This window comes from Mastigoproctus giganteus, chromosome 8 (assembly GCF_048544385.1).
Source record: "Mastigoproctus giganteus isolate SK-2022 chromosome 8, ASM4854438v1, whole genome shotgun sequence".
NCBI lineage: Eukaryota > Metazoa > Arthropoda > Arachnida > Uropygi > Thelyphonidae > Mastigoproctus > Mastigoproctus giganteus.
Window position 1 is genome coordinate 157,486,849 of NC_143582.1, and position 19,912 is coordinate 157,506,760.

At 39.5% G+C, this 19,912-nt stretch overlaps 1 protein-coding gene across 3 annotated transcripts in view; it reads left to right on the forward strand.

Annotated features, from left to right (window-relative positions):
• Positions 1 to 19,912, forward strand: part of hgo (homogentisate 1,2-dioxygenase) — a 431,143-nt gene that overhangs the window by 357,205 nt on the left and 54,026 nt on the right. For all 3 annotated transcript variants that reach the window (XM_090379845.1, XM_090379846.1, XM_090379847.1), the window contains one exon: positions 11,403 to 11,455. In XM_090379845.1, coding sequence (XP_090235971.1) covers positions 11,403 to 11,455 — 53 coding nt within the window. The remainder of the gene's footprint in view (positions 1 to 11,402; positions 11,456 to 19,912) is intronic.

Genomic DNA, 19,912 nt, shown 5'->3' on the forward strand with positions numbered 1-19,912 from the left:
TTCCGTTATCTTCTCCTGTTTGAGCCAACTGTTGACGAGGATGTTCACCTTAGACTCCCATCGCTCTAAGGCTTTGATGGGGGAAACGGTTAAGGGCTTGTAGACAGAAGTGTCCTGCAAGAGCAGCAAGGCAAGACTGTCTATTGTAAACCTATATGTGTTGGCCAATTTACCAACTTCCGGTCAGCACACGCACGTCATCTTCTTGCCACTGCGCAAACCTTGCTGACTCGCACCTGGACACACTCTAGCTCTGTAAGTCAGAGGCGCACAGAGATCGCTAGAGTCAAAGCGGACCTTGCGAGGTGTGGCTATCCCATCAATACCCTTGACAGGTGTGACCTACAGGCACGCGACCACGTAGCAACCCACAGAAACATCCAAAGTGGTGACTCAACCACGAGCGCCTTTATCCCATACTACCCAAACATATCACAACAGGTCTGTAGGATTTTAAAATCGCATGGGATAAAGTGCCTCCAACTCCCAGGGAGAAAACTACGATCCCTCATTTCCAACGAAAAAACACCTGTCCCCACCCTACTGCAGAGTGGGTTGGTCTACCGCATCTTTTGCCGTGACTGCGCTAGCTGCTACTTCGGGGAAACTGGAAGGCGGCTCGAAAAACGCCTTTCCGAACAGAAGAGGGCGATCCGTTTGGCGGATGTGGAGCACTCAGCTATTGCTGAGCATGTCTGGGCAACCCACCACGACATTGACCCACACCACGATGTCGTGATTGTGGATAAGTCCTGCCATTATCTGCGCCGCGCCTGGTTGGAATCGTTAAACATCAAATGCTCCAATACCTCAATGAACAGGAACAGTGGTTGTCAAGTCCACCCTATCACCGAAGCAATAGTCCTGTCCATTGACAAGCGCTGGCCACGTTCACATACGTCACAGCCACAGACTTCAACCTCAAACAATTAGCCATGCGCTTCACGTACCAGATTGGCAGTACACGCCTCCATTCTAACTGTCATTTTATGTTTTGTTTCAACTGTAGAAGGTTGTCTAACCAACTGAGAGCTTTGTATGTTTATATGTTTCTATATATATTATTAAACCTGTTACAATTCGCTCTGAGAAAGCCATAATTTTATTTTACCAATATGAATCCAGAGCGCATAGGCCTTTTTAACCATATTCGGACTATGAAGAAGAAAGTGGCAACCTCAGCATTCTGATGGACATCTATGAGAGTTTGTGGTACAGGGTAGATGCCCGCAAAGAAATTAATGTGAGGAGACCATCAGGATCTTGGCTGCCCAACTCAAAGCCAGAGATCACTCCTCTGCATTAGATAACACAGCAGCAACCTCCAAGGCAGAATGCTCTGCTCACACAAGAACTAGTTATTGTTGGTGATTCTATCGTCAGGGAGACGGGGAACATATTATGCAAAAAGGATAGGTGGAACAGGACCAGGGTATGTCTGCCAGGGGAAAATGTTGATGACATTGTAGGGCAGATATCATCTTTTAAGGACACAAAAGGTGATATTGTTGTACCCGTTGGCACTAGTGACCTTACGAGTAAGAGATCTGCTGATTTACTAAACAAGAACAGGTCAATGCTAGAAAAAAGTTGCGAGTTAGGTGATGTGATGGCAGCCTTGTCAATCAATTCTGCCCTGGAGAGACAGTGCAAGGCTCACGGGGTAGAATTTTTTTCAGCGTGGTCTACGCTTGCTAACAGGAGAAACTGCTTCTACAAGCGTGGGATACACTTAAACAGAAAGAGTACTAGAATATTTGCTGATGCTATCGAGGCAGTGTTTGGTGGGTTGGAAAACTGCTAGCTTGGGGGTGTTTCACAGTTTAAAAGATTAACAGTAGCCTCAGCCAGAGGCAAAAGTGATTCTTGCACTGCTTCTATTGTAATGAGCTATAGCCTGGAGAGCAAGTTGCTGGGGATTTCAAGGGCTGCTGGGAGTCATCATGGAACAAGAAAATACTTGGGCTGTGTTAGGGTACTAAGATTAAGAACAGGTATATGTATACTTGCATGTACACCAATGCTATGAGTATAGTAAATAAATTTGATTAATTTTAAGTGCTGATGAAGACATAAAAGGCAGATGTTGGGATATCAGAGACTTAGTGTCACAAAGGTATAAGCAGGGCAGAATTGGAATTTGCAGAGTACAATGTGTACAGAAAGGATAGACAGGGTAGGAAGTGAGGAGGGGTTATGCTGTTAGTTAAGAAACACACAAAATCTAAGCAAGTGCATCCAGTTGGCATGGGTGTTCAGTGCAATGTTGAGTCTGTTTGGTGTGACATAAACACTGGGAAAGGGAAAACGAGAGTAGGAGTGTGTTATAGGATTAATGACTCTAATGAATACAGTTAATAGTTGTGCAGAGAAATAGAGTGGGCCAGTAAATCAGAATATCTTCTAATGGGAGATTTTAACTTTCCAGATATTGACTGGAACTTGTGGGTTGGTCACCCGCATGCTAGCAAGACTTTTGAGGATTTATTGGAGAATTATTTTCTACTGCAACATGTTCAAGGGGCAACTAGAGGGAGTAATACCCTTGATCTGATTATCAGCAGTGATTTTTTTTTTTTTTTTTTTATGTGAACTCCAAACACGAGAGGTATTAGAACCTATAGTACTTAGTACTGTGCTTGGGTTGGAGGTTGAGAAGACGAAAGAAGATATTTGTTAATATTGGACTTGAACCTCTGTAGATTGTAATTTTCAGGAAATGCGTATGAAGGAAGGTTGTTCCAGAAAACGGCAGTTGAATGAATAAATGAGGAAGATGAAAAGTTGGTTCTGTGGGTTCGAAGTTGAATAGTAAATGGATGTTGGCTGGTGGCGGCACGGGTTCGGACTGTTTTGAAAGAGAGAGCAGGAATTATAGAAGCCGATTCAGAAGAACAGTGCCCATGGAAGTATCTGTAGAAGAGGCATGCAGCAGAAACAGTACGTCTATGAGAAAGTAAGTGGAGAGACTCTGTTAGAGATGAGTCATTAATTAACCTAACTGTCCTCTTCTGAACGGAATCAAGAAGCCCGAGAGAAGTTTTGGAGCACCACCCCAGATGTGGGAACAATATTCCATGGCAGGGCAGATTTGCAATTTATACAGAGTGAGCAGCTGTTTGGAAGAAAAGTAATGCTGAGAGCGAAAGAGAAAACAAAGTTTTTTAGATGCAGAGGAAGCAATATATGTAATGTGCTTGTGCCAAGAGAGATTAGAAGTCAGGGTAATCCCCAAAAGAGATATATCATTTTGCCTAGAAATCGGAGTGTTACTAAAGATAAGCATAGGAGCAGAAGAATCCTTTTTGCGTGATATAAGACAAGACTGAGTTTTAGAAGGGTTGAAATCAACTAAGTTGTCTTTGCCCCACTGGAGAATTACCTGAAGATCGGCATTTAAGGAATTGGTAGCAGATATTCGAGAAGTTGAAGCTGACTGAGCAGGACAAGGTTTCTCAAAATGGAAAGTGGAATGCAGTGTGCTATCATCGGCAAAACTGTGGATAGTATTTCCAGTCAATGGAAGAAGGTCATTAATATACAAGAGGAAAAGATTGGGGGAAAGAACTAAACCTTGGGGGACACCGGCATTAGTGGAGAAGTTAGAAGACAGAGAGCCATCTACCACCACCCTCAGTGAGCGATCAAAGAGAAAACTGGATAACCAATTACTAAAAACAGTTAACGAACCATAAGATGGAAGCTTGTTTAGAAGACCTTTATGCCAAACACAATCAAAAGCCTTTGAGATATCAAGAGCAACTACTTGTGTTTCTCCAAACCTTTCCATTGAATTAGTCCATAAATGGGTAACATAAGCCAGAATATCACCAGTGGATCGACACTGACGGAATCCATACTGGCGATCGTTGATCATACAGAAGGCTTCTAGGTAGTTTAAGAGTTGGCAGTTAATTGATTTCTCCATTACTTTAGAAAGAGTAGAAGTAATTGCAATGGGACGATAATAAATAAGATCTTTATTGTACAGTTCACCGGTACACGCAGGTACCACGACCATACAATACCCTTCACGGCACCATGCCAGAGGTTGTATGGGAGGGATTTGTCACCCTTTTTAGGAACTGGCTGGATATGAGCAAATTTCCAAGCAGAAGGAAAAACACCTTTGGAATAAGAAAGTGAAAAAACGCGGCAAAGAATAGGAGTAAGTTCAGGAGTACAGGTTTTGAGAACAAGTGGAGAAATACCATCAGGAACTGAAGCTTTCTTAGCATCGAGATTCATCAAAATCCTTCTGATATCCTTTTGATGGAAGACCACAGGAGGCACTGAATGGAGCTTGTTGGGAATGGTGGGAGGTGTTTTATCAAGATCATTAATACATGAGCTGGAAGAAAAATAGGACGCTAGCAGGTCAGCTTTATCCTTGGCTGAAGTGACAACAGAACCATCTGGTTTGGACAGAGGTGGGAGCAGAGATGGGCAAAAGTTGCGGCCAATAGCTTTGGCAAGAGACCAGAATGCTTGGCTACCATTAGGGCAAGAAGCAAGTTTTCTACTCTTAGCCTGTTCAAACTCTAGTTTGAACTGATTAATAACTGCTTTACAATTGTTACGAGCTTTGGTATAGGCAGAAAATGAAATTGAAGAATTAGAAACAAGCCAATTACGATATGCAACATTCTTCTCTTGTGAACAGCCTTAGCACATTTATTGGAAAACCAAGGTTTAAATAAAGGACGAGATTTTAAAGTGGAGTGTGGGATAAAGGATTCAATTCCTGCAAGAATAATTTCCCTGACACGATCTGAGCAAACGTTGACATCACAAGTTTTGAAACAGTAATCCGACCATGGAAAAGAAGAAAAGAAGTCTCGCAGGTCATCCCATTTTGCATTCTTGTAATGCCGAACAACACGAGGTTGGGAATAGCCATGAGATAAAGGTTCCATTGGAGAAGAGAAAATCACCAAGTTGTGATCTGAAGTGTCTAAAGGACCTCTCACTTCGACCGTGTACTTAGAAGGGTTGTTTGTGAGAAAAAGATCGAGCATATTGGCTGTATGATTAGGATTGTCCGGTATTCTTGTAGGTAAATGAACAATCTTTGCTAGGTCATTAGTAATTGCAAAAGCCTCAGCATCTCGACCAGCTGGGTTGGTGTGACTAGAAAATGGAAGCCAGCTGGAGTTGTGAACATTAAAATCACCAAGGAAAATTACCTCACTGTTAGGAAAGTTGGACTGGAGAATGTGAAGTTGCAAAGAGAGGAAGTCAAAGAGCTCCGAGTGATTAGTGGAGATGGGAGAACGGTAGAGACAACAGATGAATTAGGCACAATGAGGTAGAGAGATTTTAAGCCAGAGAAGATCAAAGAGAGGAGATTCCAAATTGCCAAGTCTCTGACAGGGAATATCAGAACGGACATATGCACAAGTACCACCTTTGAGGCGAAAGGAATCGTACAGTGAATAATTTGGGCATCTGAGATGAGTAGAAGTTGAATCAACTGATAACTGAGATTCAGTCAGAAAAAGTACATGGGGTTTGGAAGACTGCAAGTGGAAATGGACATCGTTGAGATTAGAATTGAGACCACGTATATTTGTGAAATGAATTAGGAAGTGCTTGGGAGGTTTAGATCTTTCTGCAGATAAGCTTGCTCTATTAGTTTGACAATTCATGGTGTATTCAATAGTAAGAAAAAGTGGGTGGGACATGCTGTATGAAGTAATGAAATTTTTGGATATGGCATACACATGGTAAGAATATACCTAGATCCTTGACATAACGCTGCCTCGACAATGCTCCCCGCATACACACTACTCAGACTCCCTCCAGTCACTATCTGGCAGAGTAGAAGTAGCAAGATTATACACTAGCTGATCCGGAGCCTCCTAGAGACTTACCAATAGGTTCGGTCCAGAGTACTAACTAGCGGCCGGCCTGCGAACACCGTTTTAGAGCTGTACCCTCGAAATGTAAGGAATATTGGATCTTGACACGACGTTCATCATAACCTCAAAAGTCATCAATCATACTGCATGATGGAAGAGATAGGGAAGGGTTGACTGGACCTTAGCTCTAGAGACTAAACATGGGTTCCACCACTTAAAGCCTCCAATAAGCAAAGTGGTGGTATTTCACCGATTGATGAGAGTCATCTACCACCTAGTACTGCCTGGCAACATAGAGGGGCGGCGTACCTCCATGTGGTGTGGGTGCCACACCTCGACCCCTGCTTACGTTGGTTCACACCTGGGTGGTCACCCACCTTGAACTTGTGCATGGAGGTTATACCCAGGATTATTAACAGTCGCACCATCGTGAAGGTGCAAGCAGAGGATTTGGCTGTCACAGACCGTTCGGACTTCGCCGAAATTGGGTCCACTTGACTTGAGTGTCACCCGAATATCAGTTCCATCAGCGTTTTAGACTCCCAGGTAGCAAGTACAGCTTGTCTGGCATATCTGAGAGAATGTCTGCGACAACGTCAAGGACCAAATGATTATTCATGCACAAGAATTTGCAGACAAAGAAACCACTAAGTAATAGTGATTACAATGTATTTTCATAAAGGTGACTACAGTGGTCTCAGACAGTTTTTAAGTTCTATACAGTGGGATCAACTGATGGTGTTACCAATGGTGAATTCTAAATGGGAAGCCTTCAGGGAGTTAATCTTGGAGGCTACTAGGCTTTTCATACCAACTAAGAAATACTGTTAAAGGTTCAGGCCTATATGGATGTCAGATGAATTAATGAGTCTCGTGGCAGAGAAGAAAAATGCATGGGGCGCATATAAATTATCAGGTGACACAGAAGCCTATGGCAGATATAAGCTAGTCTGTAATCATGTCACAAAGGAAGTTAGGCAGGCAAAGACAGATAATGAGAAATCTTTGGCAGAGGATGCAAAGAAAAACAGCAAAGAGTTCTTTACTTATATAAACTCTGTAAGGAAGGGAATGAATCAGATTGGTCCACTTAACATACATGGTTCAACTATTGGTGATCCTGCTCAAGTAGCTGATAAACTGGATGAGTATTTTCCATCTATATTCACATGTGGGAAGTTATTCAAGGAGGGGAATGCCAGTAGTTTATCAAACTCTAACAGGGATCTAAGTAATTTTGTAATAACTGAGAGCAAAGTGGAGGAGAAATTGTTGAAGTTAAACATAAAAAAAAAAAGGCACCTGGGGTAGATGAAATCAACAGTTATTATTATTATTAGCCACATTGTGCAAGGAAGCCTGAGACTTATGCTGCACAAGCAAAAAAAAATTCCTGAGAAAGAGAAAGAGAGAGTAGAAAGGAATCACCAAGAAAAAGAAATGATGATATCCAACTCAGGCCCTTGGCGTGCCAAGCCCATACTCACCAGATATGAGCCTGTGAGGTTAAATATTGAAGTAGGCAGCAAGTGATTAAGCAAACCCATAGCCATAATTATGAGAGCATCCTAAAAGTCAGGGTAGGTCCCCATGGACTGGAGATGTGCAAATGTATCCCCCAATTCGCAAAGTAGCACCAAAAGGGTGACACGGGTAATAACAGACCGGTTAGTCTAACTTCTGTTCCTGGGAAATTAATGGAGTCAATGGTTAAGAAAGTGATGCAGGTCATCTCGACAAAGTTGCAGTTTAGTTCAGACACAGCATGGGTTTGTTAAGGGGAAGTCTTGTCTGACAAATTCGATTGGATACTATGATGTGGTCACAATTAGATGGTAGATGCAAAATACTATAAGTATTTTGCATCTACATTCACACATGAGTAATTATTAAGGTTTGAAAATTGCAGAAGGTTATCAAATTGTAGCAGGATACTTAATGATTTTGTAATAACTGAGAGCAAAGTGGAGGAGAAATTGTTGAAGTTAAACATAAGAAAAGCACCTGGGGTGGATGGGATCTATCCAGTTATATTAAAGGAGGCGGCAAAGCAACTAAGCAAAACCTTAGCCATAATTATGAGAGCATCCTTGGACTCAGGGGAGGTTCCCACGGACTGGAGATGTGCAAATGTATCTGCAATTCACAAAGGGGGATTGAAGGGTGACAGGAGTAATTACAGACCAGTTAGTTTAACTTCTGTTATGGGTAAAATAATGGACTCACTGGTTAAAGATGCATTGCAGGATCATCTAGACAAGACTGCAGCAATAATTCAGGCTTGTTAAGGTTTATTAAGGTTTGTTAAGGGAAAGTCTTGCCTGACAAATTTGATAGGATTTTATGATGTGGTTACAAAAGAACTGGATGCAAAAAATAATTTTGATATCATATATTTGGATTTCAGGAAAGCTTTTGACACTGTTGTGCATGGAAGACTATTTTACAAATTGGAGCAGAATGGTATTAAGGGTAAGTTGCTACAATGGATAAAACGATGGTTCAGTAGGAGAAGACAAAGGGTGGTAATCAATGGATGCTGTTCTTCGTGGACTAATGTTATTAGTGGAGTCCCACAGATTTCAGTGTTGGGTCCACTGTTGTTTTGTATATTTATCAATGATATTGATGAAGGTATATCAGGCTTAATGTCTAAGTTTGCAGATGATACAAAGGTTGGCAGGGTTGTTAATGACAGTACTGGCAGTGTGCTACTGAAACAGGATCTAGATAATTTGGGCAGGTGGACTAAGAAGTGGCAACTGAAGTTTAACCTTGACAAATACAAAGTACTGCACATGGGTAGAAGTAACCCCAGAGAAACGTACCAACTGTGTGGTACTACACTTAAGGTGATAGAAAATGAAAAAGACCTGGGAGTAATTGTGCAGTCAGATATGAAGTTTTCTGAGCAATGTAGACAGGCTGCCGGGGCAGGTCATGGGGTTTTGTCAATGATATATAAGAATTTTGCTAGCAGGGAAAAGGAGGTGATTGTCCCTCAGTACAAGGCAATGGTCAGGCCACGCCTTGAGTACTGCATACAGGTCTGGATGCCTCATTTTAGGAAGGATGTAGATTTACTTGAGCGTGTACAGAGAAGGGGAACAAGATCGGTGAGGGGAATGAAGGGATCCTCTTACCAAGAGAGGCTTAAGTTCTGCACATTGCAGTGGCTGGAGACTAGGCACCTGCGCGGTGATCTGATTGAGGTGTATAAAGCCTTGAATGTGTTGAGCACGCTGAATTCTGATGGGATCCTTCCACTTTTTCAGATTACGAACCTAAGGGGGCATAAATTCAAATTAAGAAAGGACAGATGTAGAATAGATGTGTGGAAATTTGCCTTTAGCCAGCGGGTGGTTAATTGCTGGAACAAACTTCCATCTGTCGTGGAAGTTGATAGGTTGAATAAATTTAAGGAGGAACTGGACAGGCATTTGGAGGGAATGGTGTGATTTTTTTTTTTTTTGGCTGATGCTGCATAAGCTCATACACCTGCTTTCTTGCATCACATGCCACTCTACTACTACAAAGGATCTGGATGGAAAAAATAATTTTGATATCATATACTTGGATTTCAGGAAATCTTTTGATACTGTTGCACATGGAAGACTGCTGTACAAATTGCAGCGGTATGGCATTAAGGGCAAGTTGCTGCAATGGATTAAGGGATGGTTGAGTGGGAGATGGCAGAGAGTGGTAATAAATGGACACTGCTGCACATGGACTGATGTTATTAGTGGATTCTTCCAGTGTTTGGTTCTGGTCCCATTGTTGTTTTGTGTATTTATCAGTGACATTGATGAAGGTATATCGGGCTTAATGTCCCAGTTTTCCGATGATACAAAAGTTGGCAGGGTTGTTAATGACAGTAAAGACAGTATGCTACTGAAATGGGATCTAGGAAAGTTAGGCAGATGGGCTGAGAGGTAGCAACCGAAGTTTAACATTGACAAATGCAAATTACTGCATATGGGTAGCAGTAACCTAAGAGAAACTTACCAACTGTGTGGTTACTACAGTCAGGGAGAGTATAGAATGAAAAAGATCTGGCAGTAATTGTGCAGTCAGATGTGAAGTTCTCTGAGCAGTGCATATGGGCTGCCAGAGCAGGTAATGGAGATTTGTCAATGATGTATAGGAATTTTGCTAGCAGAGACAAGAAGGTGATTAACCCTTTCTATAAGGCAATAGTCAGGCCACACCTTGAGTACTGCACACACAGGTCTGGATGCCTCATTTTAGGAAGGATGTTGAGTTGCTAGAACGAGTACAAAGGAGGGCAACAAGATTAGTGAGAAGAACAAAGGGGTGCACTTACGAAGAAAGGCTTAAGTTCTGAAAGTTGCAGCATCTGGAGACTAGGCACCTGTGAGGCGATCTGATTGAGGTGTATAAGACCTTGAATGTTTTGAGCAATCTCAATGCTGACAGGATACTTCTGCTTGCTCAGATTAAGAACCTGAGGGGCTATAGATTCAAATTGAGGAAAGACAGTTGTAGCATAGATGTGCAGAAGTTTGCCTTTATCCAGCGGGTAGTTGATTGCTGGAACTGACTTCCATCTGTTGTTGTGAATGTTGACAGCTTACATAAATTTAAGGCTGAATTGGACAAACATTTGGAGTGACCTGACGGGTGAAATGGGAAGGGTTTTTTTTTTTATTTTCAGCTGTTGCTGTATAAGCTTGCTTTCTTGCATTATATGCCTCAACTAATGCTAATACTTGTGTATAATATAAAATTTCTGAAAGGAATAAATTTATAAAATACACTCTAGAAATGAACAGATATGAGAAAGTTCATATTAAATATATAATTATCAAATGATCCTAGAAGTAGAAAATATAATAAATTAGTGATGTCAAAATACATTAATGTTCAGTAGTAAAGAAGAATAAATTAAAATAACCAGAATACTTTAACACTTAATATAAAGTAAGAATATGGAAGAATCTTATAACTAAACATCCCAGCAATGGTTATAAGGGCACTGCTATGAAGTACTGAATCAATAGTATAACTATAGTGAGTATGAAAATGATTGTATAAACCTGGTAAGAAGTGATAGCTTTAAATTGAAGCCAGATAGGAAACTTTTAACTGCATAATTGTTTTACTATAACTGAATAATCCAACATTTGCTATAAGGGCACCATTATGAATTGTTTTATCTATAGTATAAATTGTAGACTGAGTATATAACTGTGTGAGTCGTGCAGGAAGTAATGAACTTTATAAAAAAAAAAACAGATATGAAAGTGTGCGTGTGTGTGTGTGAATGATATAATTTGACTATTATGTAAATAATATAACAACAAATAATAAGAAACAACATATCTTTACAAATATTGGTATAAATCTTTAATTTATTCATTTTTAACAGGTAATTGCATGAGTGAATTTGTGTGTGTGTGTGTGTATGTGAGTGAGATATATAATTTGACTATTATATAAATAATATAGCAACAAATAATAAAAAACAACATATCTTTACAAAAATTGGTATAAATCTTTAATGTATTCATTTTTTAACAGGTAATTGCATGAGTGAATTCATGGGTTTGATTTATGGATCATACGAAGCAAAGGTAATTTACTACAAGATATACAGTCTCATGGTTTAATGAATGTTTTTATTTTCATGATTATCAGATTATCACTTTAATTCTTATATCTGCTAGTTGTATTAATTTATGAATATTTCAGTTTTTGAATTTATGAATATTTCAGCAGAAAATAATATATGAGTTCCATAATATTGACATAAACATAGGTGTCAACTACATAATCAGTTTAAGTAGCAGTCACTCCCAAAATCATAATGCAATAGGTGCATGATTAATTCAATCCAATTTTGAAATTATTAGTGTGAGCATTTTGAACATTTATTTTATTTTATTTCCTGGATAATACCATGTTACTGACTAGTGGTAATATTTATTTTTTTAAATAACACTCTTATAAATGTTTCAGCATGATTTTTTCAGCAATCACTTGCTTGCAACACATTAATTTATTGCAGTGATGCTCTTTACACTTCCATGATGCCTGGTTTTTGAGAGTCATATTTTAGGGTAGTAAACAAATGAATAAATAACCTTCTGTTTATGTCTTCTTGCACTGTCATCTGGCTATGCACATACACTGTATCATTCCTTGAGAGCAGTTGACTGAATTTCATGTAAACATTGGCATGAAGATGTCACATGATATCAAAAATATAAATTTCAATCTTTTCACAAAGGCTTTTAAAAAGTAGCAGTGTGTTTGCACTACAAATAAATGCTTGATTTGCTCTGAAAGATTTGTAACAGTGTTTTACATGAGCACCATTTTAAGCAAAATTACATTAATATAGAAAAAGGAGTGTTTCATATTTGAATCTACCTTTGCATTTTGGCTGTTTGACCAATGCTTAATAGAGAAAAAAAAAAAAAATCAAAGAAAAGCCTGTCCTCAAAGGTTGCTGATGGAAAGAGGATTTCCATTACCAGACCTTTACTATTACCATTTTTGGTAATGGAAAGAGGATTTTTAAAGACACTTTCTCCACATAAAAAAGAAATAAACTGAACATTTCTGCACTTGTTGCTTGGAGTTATCATCAGCAGTAGAAACAATGGGGCTTAGAGGGGAACAGGTATCCTGTGTGTTATCAGACACTCAGCCTAAAACACTGATGGATCCAATATCTCTCTATTACAGAAGATTTAGGAGAAGTCCGGTTGGCCTGCCTCCCTAAAATCCACTCATGCACACCTTCTCGATGGTAAGCCCTGTTACGTCACTTAGGTGGCAACGAACGTGTAGAGTGGTTCTCTTCAAGATGCCTGGTCAGCGTAAAGAGGAAAAGACCAAACCCTCCAGCAATGAGAGCACAACAATACAAATGGCCCTCAGTCCCCAGCAGCTTTCACTCTCCCTCTTACGGCAGCGAGAGGATCAGAGTGGAAGCAGAGGGTGCTAAGAATCTCTGGGTACGACCAGGCTGCCATGCACGGAAATTGAACTTGGCCTCTTATAACGTACGATCACTCATCGGTGAAGACAGGATATTAGAGCTGGAAAAGGAATTGGAAAATGTGAATTGGAATATCATCGGTTTGGCTGAAACAAGAAGAAGAAATGAATCACTTATAAGTTTATCAAGTGGAAATCTGCTGTACACCAATGGAAACAGTGAAAGGAGTGAAGGTGGAGTTGGGTTTCTGGTCCATAAAGATTTTAAAAACAACATTTTGGAATTCAAAAGTACATCACCAAGGGTGTCAAGACTAATACTCAAGATTTCTAAGAGGTACAAGCTAAAGATTATAATGATTTATTCACCAACATCGAGCCATGATGATGAAGAGGTTGAAGAAATGTACACTGAAATTGAGAGTCTTCTAGATGAGTAGAAAACCCACTACACTATTATTATGGGAGACTTCAATGCTAAGGTTGGAAAAAGGCAAAACAGCGCAGAAAGAGGAACTATAGGAAATTTTGGAATTGGTGAAAGACTTGTGGAATTTGCAGAATCTCAAGGAATGTCAGTAATGAACACTTTTTTCAAGAAAAGGGTGAACAGAAAGTGGACATGGAAGAGTCCAAATGGATTAACAACTAATGAAATCGACTTCATCCTCACTAACAGAAGATATATTGTGAATGATGTTACCGTCCTGAATAAGGTAAATGTTGGAAGTGATCACAGAATGGTAAGATGTACACTTGATATAGATGTAGGAAAGGAAAGGAAAAAACTGACTCGAGTAAATAATATAAAGGTCTTTGAAATAACAGAGGAGGAGAAAAGGCAGTATGTACTGGAACTTAAGAACAAGTTTGAGCTTCTGCAGACTGCTCAGGACCAAGATATCGACGAGGAATATTACAACTTTCTGAAAGTGATAAAGCCCAAGAAACCTATAGGGAAACAGAAATCCAAAGAAGAAAAAATTAGTCAAGAAACACTTGTCATGATGAACCAAAGACGACAAATGAAGAGCAAGAAAAACACTGACAGGGAGAAAATTGAGTATACTGAGTTATGCAAAGCCATTAGAAAGAGACTCAGAGAGGACATGAGAAGATTTAACACAAGAAAAGTAGAACAAGCATTACGGGAAAACAAAGGATTTAAATCAGCAGCCATGAGCAGTAATACAGAAAGACAAATGATACTGAAACTGAAGAATAGCGATGGTGTACTTATAAACAGCAGAGAAGGCATAATTCAAATAGCAGAAGACTACTATAGAGAATTATACAAGGAGCAGGGGATCTGTATGGAGTCAAAAGGCATTTGACTCCATGCAGCATAAGGCAATGTTTCGGGCACTGGAAAGACAAGGCATAGATACTCCATATATTATGATTTTGAAGAAAATATATGAGCGTGCTACATCCTTTATTAGACTAGACAAAGACAGTAGCAAATTTAAAATCGAGAAAGGAGTTCGACAAGGAGACACAATATCTCCGAAGCTGTTTACTGCTGCCCTTGAGGAAGTTTTCAGAAGATTAGACTGGTCGCAGAACGGAGTCAATGTGAACGGAGAGTACCTAAACCATTTATGATTTGCAGATGACATTGTGGTCATAAGTCACGATCCCAAAGAATTAGAGGAAAATCTTAATCAGTTATGCACAGTTAGTAAGGATTTTGGACTAAAAATGAATATGGCTAAAACAAAAGTAATGATGAACAAGTATGCCACGGAAAGGGAAATAATGATTGAAGGAGCAGTAATTGAAAAGGTGGAGTCATATACTTATCTGGGACAAGTTATTAGCTGTAATAATGATAAATGGCTGGAAGTCAAGAGAAGAATAAATTTTGGATGGATAGCATTCAGGAAATATAGTCACATACTGAAGAGCAATATCCCAGTTTGTCTGAAACGTAAAATAATGAACCAATGTATACTCCCCACCATGACTTATGGAAGTGAAACTTGGGCACTCACCAAAAGAATGGAAGAGAAGCTAAGAACTACACAGCGAAGAACTGAACGAATTATATTGGGAATCAGACTGTTAGATAAGAAGAGAAACACATGGATTAGGCAGCAAACTCAAGTAAAGGACATTCTTATCAAAACTAAAGAACTAAAATGGTCTTGGGCAGGACACATAGCTCGAAGACATGATGACAGATGGACTAAGAAAATAACAGAATGGTACCCAAGAGGAGCTAGAAGAAAACCTGGAAGACAAAGGCGGAGATGGATAGATGAAATTCATGAGTTTTTGAGTAGTAAATGGATGGCCAGTGCTCAAAACAGAAGGAACTGGAAAGTTGCTGGAGAGGCCTTCATCCTGCAGTCGATTGAAAATGGCTGATGATGATGATGATGTAGAAACAATAGAATAATAAAAATACAATTATAGTGAAACCTTATTTAGGTTATCAGTATTTACATTTTCCCACTATTTACAATGTTTTATTTTGGATAGTAGAAATTTATTAATAGAAATGGGAAATTACTTCCAATAAATTTCCTCTGATGCTAAATGAATAAACACTGTATTATATATCTGTTTCTAGTAACATGGGATTTCTTGCTGTGGGATTACTTTTAAATGTGGCGGCTCCATAGCCAGGTGGGCAGGAGCAGCAGTGCGTAGCACATGCTTCTTGATTAGACTTGGGTTCGAGCCTGTGACCACCAATACGGAGGATGCGGAAAGGGCAGGGAATGACCACTGCATATCCCCAGAGAAATATGGCCTTAGTTGATAATGCTCCTAAAAACTAAATAACAAACAAACAAACATCCCTTTATCCATAACAGCAATTTACCTCCAATGCCACACTGTTCCAATTTGTTCAGCAGTCTTCCAGGTGCAACAGTATCAAAACCCTTTCTAAGATCCAAATATATGATATCGACGTTATTCCCTGCATACAGTTCCTTTGTAACCACATCATAGCATACAATCAAATTGGTCAGGCAAGACTTTCCCTTTAAAAAACCAAGTGTGTCCAATCTATAACTGAAGCCTTGTCTAGATGATCCTGCAGTGCTTCTTTAACCAGTGCCTCCATTAATTTTCCTGGAACAAAATTAAAGTAACAGGTCTATAATTACTTGTATCACCCTTTGATCCTCCTTTGTGAATTGGGGTCACATTTGCACTTCTCCAGTTCATGAGTACCTCCCCTGAGTCCAAAGAAGCTCTTATAATTATGGCTAAAGGTTTGCCGCCTCCTTTAATATAACTGGATAGATCCTTGCCACCCCGAGTGCCTTTTTTATGTTTATCTTCAACAATTTCTCCTCCACTTTCCTCTCAGTTATTACAAAATCATCTAGCTCACTGCCAGAGTTTAACTCACCTCTGGCATTCCCCTCCCTGAATAACTCCTCATGGGTGAATATAGATGCAAAATACTCATTTATTTTGTTAGCCACCTGAGCAGGATCATCAACAGTTGAACCATCAATATCCAGTGGATCAATCTGATTCATCTCTTTCCTTCTGGAGTTTACATAGGAAAAGAACTCTTTCTTGTTTTTCTTTGTGTCCTTGCCAAGGATTTCTCATAATCTGCCTTTGCCTGCCTAATCTCCTTTGTAACTTGGTTGCAGACCAGCTTATATCTATCGTAGACTTCCCTGTCACCCATTAATTTATATGTGTCCCATGCATTTTTCTTCTCTGCCATATGTCTCATTAGTTCATCTGACTTCCATTCAGGCCTAAACCTTGAACATTATTTCTTAGTTGGTATGTAAAGCATAGTAGCTTCCAAGATAAATTCTTTGAATGCTTCCCATTTTGAATTTGCTGTTGGTAACATAATCAGTTGGTCCCACCGTATAGAATTTAAATACTGTCTCAGACCACTGTAGTCGCCTTTACGAAAGCAAAAACCCTTCCCTTTACCCCTGATGGTAGTTACCTCTTTGAGTAAATCCCACTTCAGCACACTGTGATCACTTTATCTGCAGGTTCTTAATGCATGAAGAATCACTAGTGATAATCAGATCAAGAGTATTACTCCCTCTAGTTGCCTCCTGAAAATGCTGATATAGAAAACAATCATCCAATAAATCTGCAAAAGCTTTGCTAGTGTATGAGTGACAAACCCACAAATTCCAGTCAATATCTGGGAAATTAAAATCCCCCATTATAAGACTCTGTGATTTACTGGCCCACTCTATTTCCCTTGTACAGTTTCTTATTACACTCTTCTGAGTCATTAGGTCTATAACACACTCCTACTCTCAATTTTGATCTCCCAATGCTTATGTCACACCAAACTGACTCGGCACTGCACTGTCCATTGATGTCGACTAGCTTCACTTCCTTGGATTTTATGTGTTTCTAATAGAATAACCCCTCCTCCCTTCCTGTCCTGTCTATCCTTCCTGTACACATCGTGCTCCCTAAATTCCTTATATCTGTTTGACACCACATCTCTGATATCCCAACAATATCTGCCTTTGATGTTCTGAGCAATACCTTAAATTTATTTACCAAACTCCTAGCATTGGTGTACATGCAAGTATAAATGCACCTGTTCCTATTCTTAGCTACCCTAACACAACCCATGTGTTTACTTGTACTGCAATGACTCCCAGCAGTCTGAAATACCCTGCATCTTGTTTTCCAGTCTGCTACTCATTCCAATAGAAGCAGTGCAAAATCACTTTCACCTCTGCCAGTGGCCACTGTTAATCTATTAGTCCTTGTTTCCCCCTTTGAGCCTTGCACAATCTTTCCAGGGTGAATTGATCGACAAGGCTCTCATCATATACTCCCTCCTATCGTGTCTGGCAGAATTGCAGACACTTTCAAATTCTCCCCAAAATTCATGGCTTCTTTTCAACAGTGGCCTCTGAGATTACTGCTTCTCATATGTAGTACTTTACATTTGTCAATGTTAAACTTCATTTACCACCTCTCAGCGCATCTGATCAACTTTTATAGATAGTAGTAGTAGTGGCATGTGATGCAAGAAAGCAAGTGTAGGAGCTTATACAGCATCAGCCAGAAAAAAAATAAATATAATAATAATAATAATAAAATAAAATAAAAAAATAAATAAAAAATTTACACAACAATTCCCTCTAAATGTTTGTCCAGTTTCTCCTTAAATTTATTTAACCTATCAACTTCCACAATGACAGATGGAAGTTTGTTCCAGCAATTAACCACCCGCTGGCTAAATGCAAATTTCCGCACATCCATTCTACATCTGTCTTTCCTCAATTTGAATTTATGTTCCCTTAGGTTTGCAATCTGAACAAATGGAAGAATCCCATCAGAATTCAGCATGCTCAACCCATTCAAGGCCTTATACACCTCAATCAGATGATCTGGCAGGTGCCTAGTCTCCAGCCACTGCAATTTGCAGAACTTAAGCCTCTCTTGCTAAGAGGATCCCTTCATTCCCCTCGCCAATCTTGTTGCCCTTCCCTATACATGCTCAAGCAAATCTACATTCTTCCTAAAATGAGGCCTCCAGACCTGTACGCAGTACTCAAGGCGTGGCCTGACCATTGCCTTATAGAGAAGTGCAATCACCTCCTTTTTCCTGTTAGCAAAATTCCTGTATATCATTGACAAAACCCCATGACCTGCCCTGGCATCCTGTCTGCATTGCTCAGAAAACTTCATTTCTGACTGCACAATTACTCCCAGGTCTTTTTTATTTTCTACCACCTTAAGTGTAGTACCACAGAGTTGGTACGTTACTCTGGGGTTACTTCTACCCATATAAAGTACTTTGCATTTGTCAATGTTAAACTTCAGTTGCCACTTCTCAGATCATCATGCCCAAATTGTCTAGATCCTGTTGCTTTTTTTTTTTTTTTTTTTTTTTTTTATGAGAACCCCAAACACGAGAGGTATTATAACCTATAGTACTTAGTACCGTGCTTGGGTTGCTGTAGCACACTGCCATTACCGTCATTAACAACCCTGCCAACCTTTCTATCATCTGCAAACTTTGACACTAAGCCTGATATACCTTCATCACTATCATTGATAAATATACAAAACAACAGTGGACCCAACACCGAACCCTGTGTGACTTCACTAATAACATTAGTCCACGAAGAGCAGCACCCATTGATTACCACCCTCTGTCTTCTCCCACTCAACATCCTTTTATACATTGTAGCAACTTACCCTTAATACCATTCTCCTCCAATTTGTACAGTAGTCTTCCATGCACAACAGTGTCAAAAGCTTTCCTGAAATCCAAGTATATGATATCAAAATTATTTTTTATATCCAGTTTCTTTGTAACCACATCATAATATCTAATCAAATTTGTCAGACAAAACTTTCCCTTAACAAATCTATGCTGTGTCTGAATTATTGCTGCAGTTTTGTCTAGATGATCCTGCAATGCATCTTTAACCAGTGACTCAATTATTTTACGCAGAACAGAAGTTAAACTAACTGATTTGTAATTATTCATGTCTTCCTTTGATCGTCCATTTTGAATTGGGGATACATTTGCACATCTCCAATTCATGGGGACCTCCCCTGAGTCCAAGGGTGCTCTCATAATTATGGCTAAGGGTTTGCTTACTTCCTTTGATACCTCCTTTTATATATTGGATAGATCCCATCCACCCCAGGTGCCTTTCTTATGTTTAACTTCAACAATTTCTCCTCCACTTTGCTCTCAGTTATTACAAAATCATTAACACCCTGCTACAATTTTCAAACCTTAATAATTCCTCATGTGTGAATGTAGATGCAAAATACTCATTCAGTTTGTATGCTATCTGAGCAGGATCATGAACAGTTGAACCATCGATATCAAGTGGACCAATCGAACCGTCAATATCAAGTGGACCAAACTGATTCATCACGTTCCTTTTACGGTTTATATAAATAAAGAAATCCTTGCTGTTTTTCTTAGCATCCTTTGCCAAAGATTTCTCGTAATCTGCCTTCGCCTGCCTAACCTCCTTTGTGACTTGATTACAGACTAGCTTATACCTACTGTAGACTTCTGTGTCACCTGATAATTTATATGCATCCCATGCATTTTTTTTCTGTGACATGAGTCTCATTACTTCATTTGACAACTA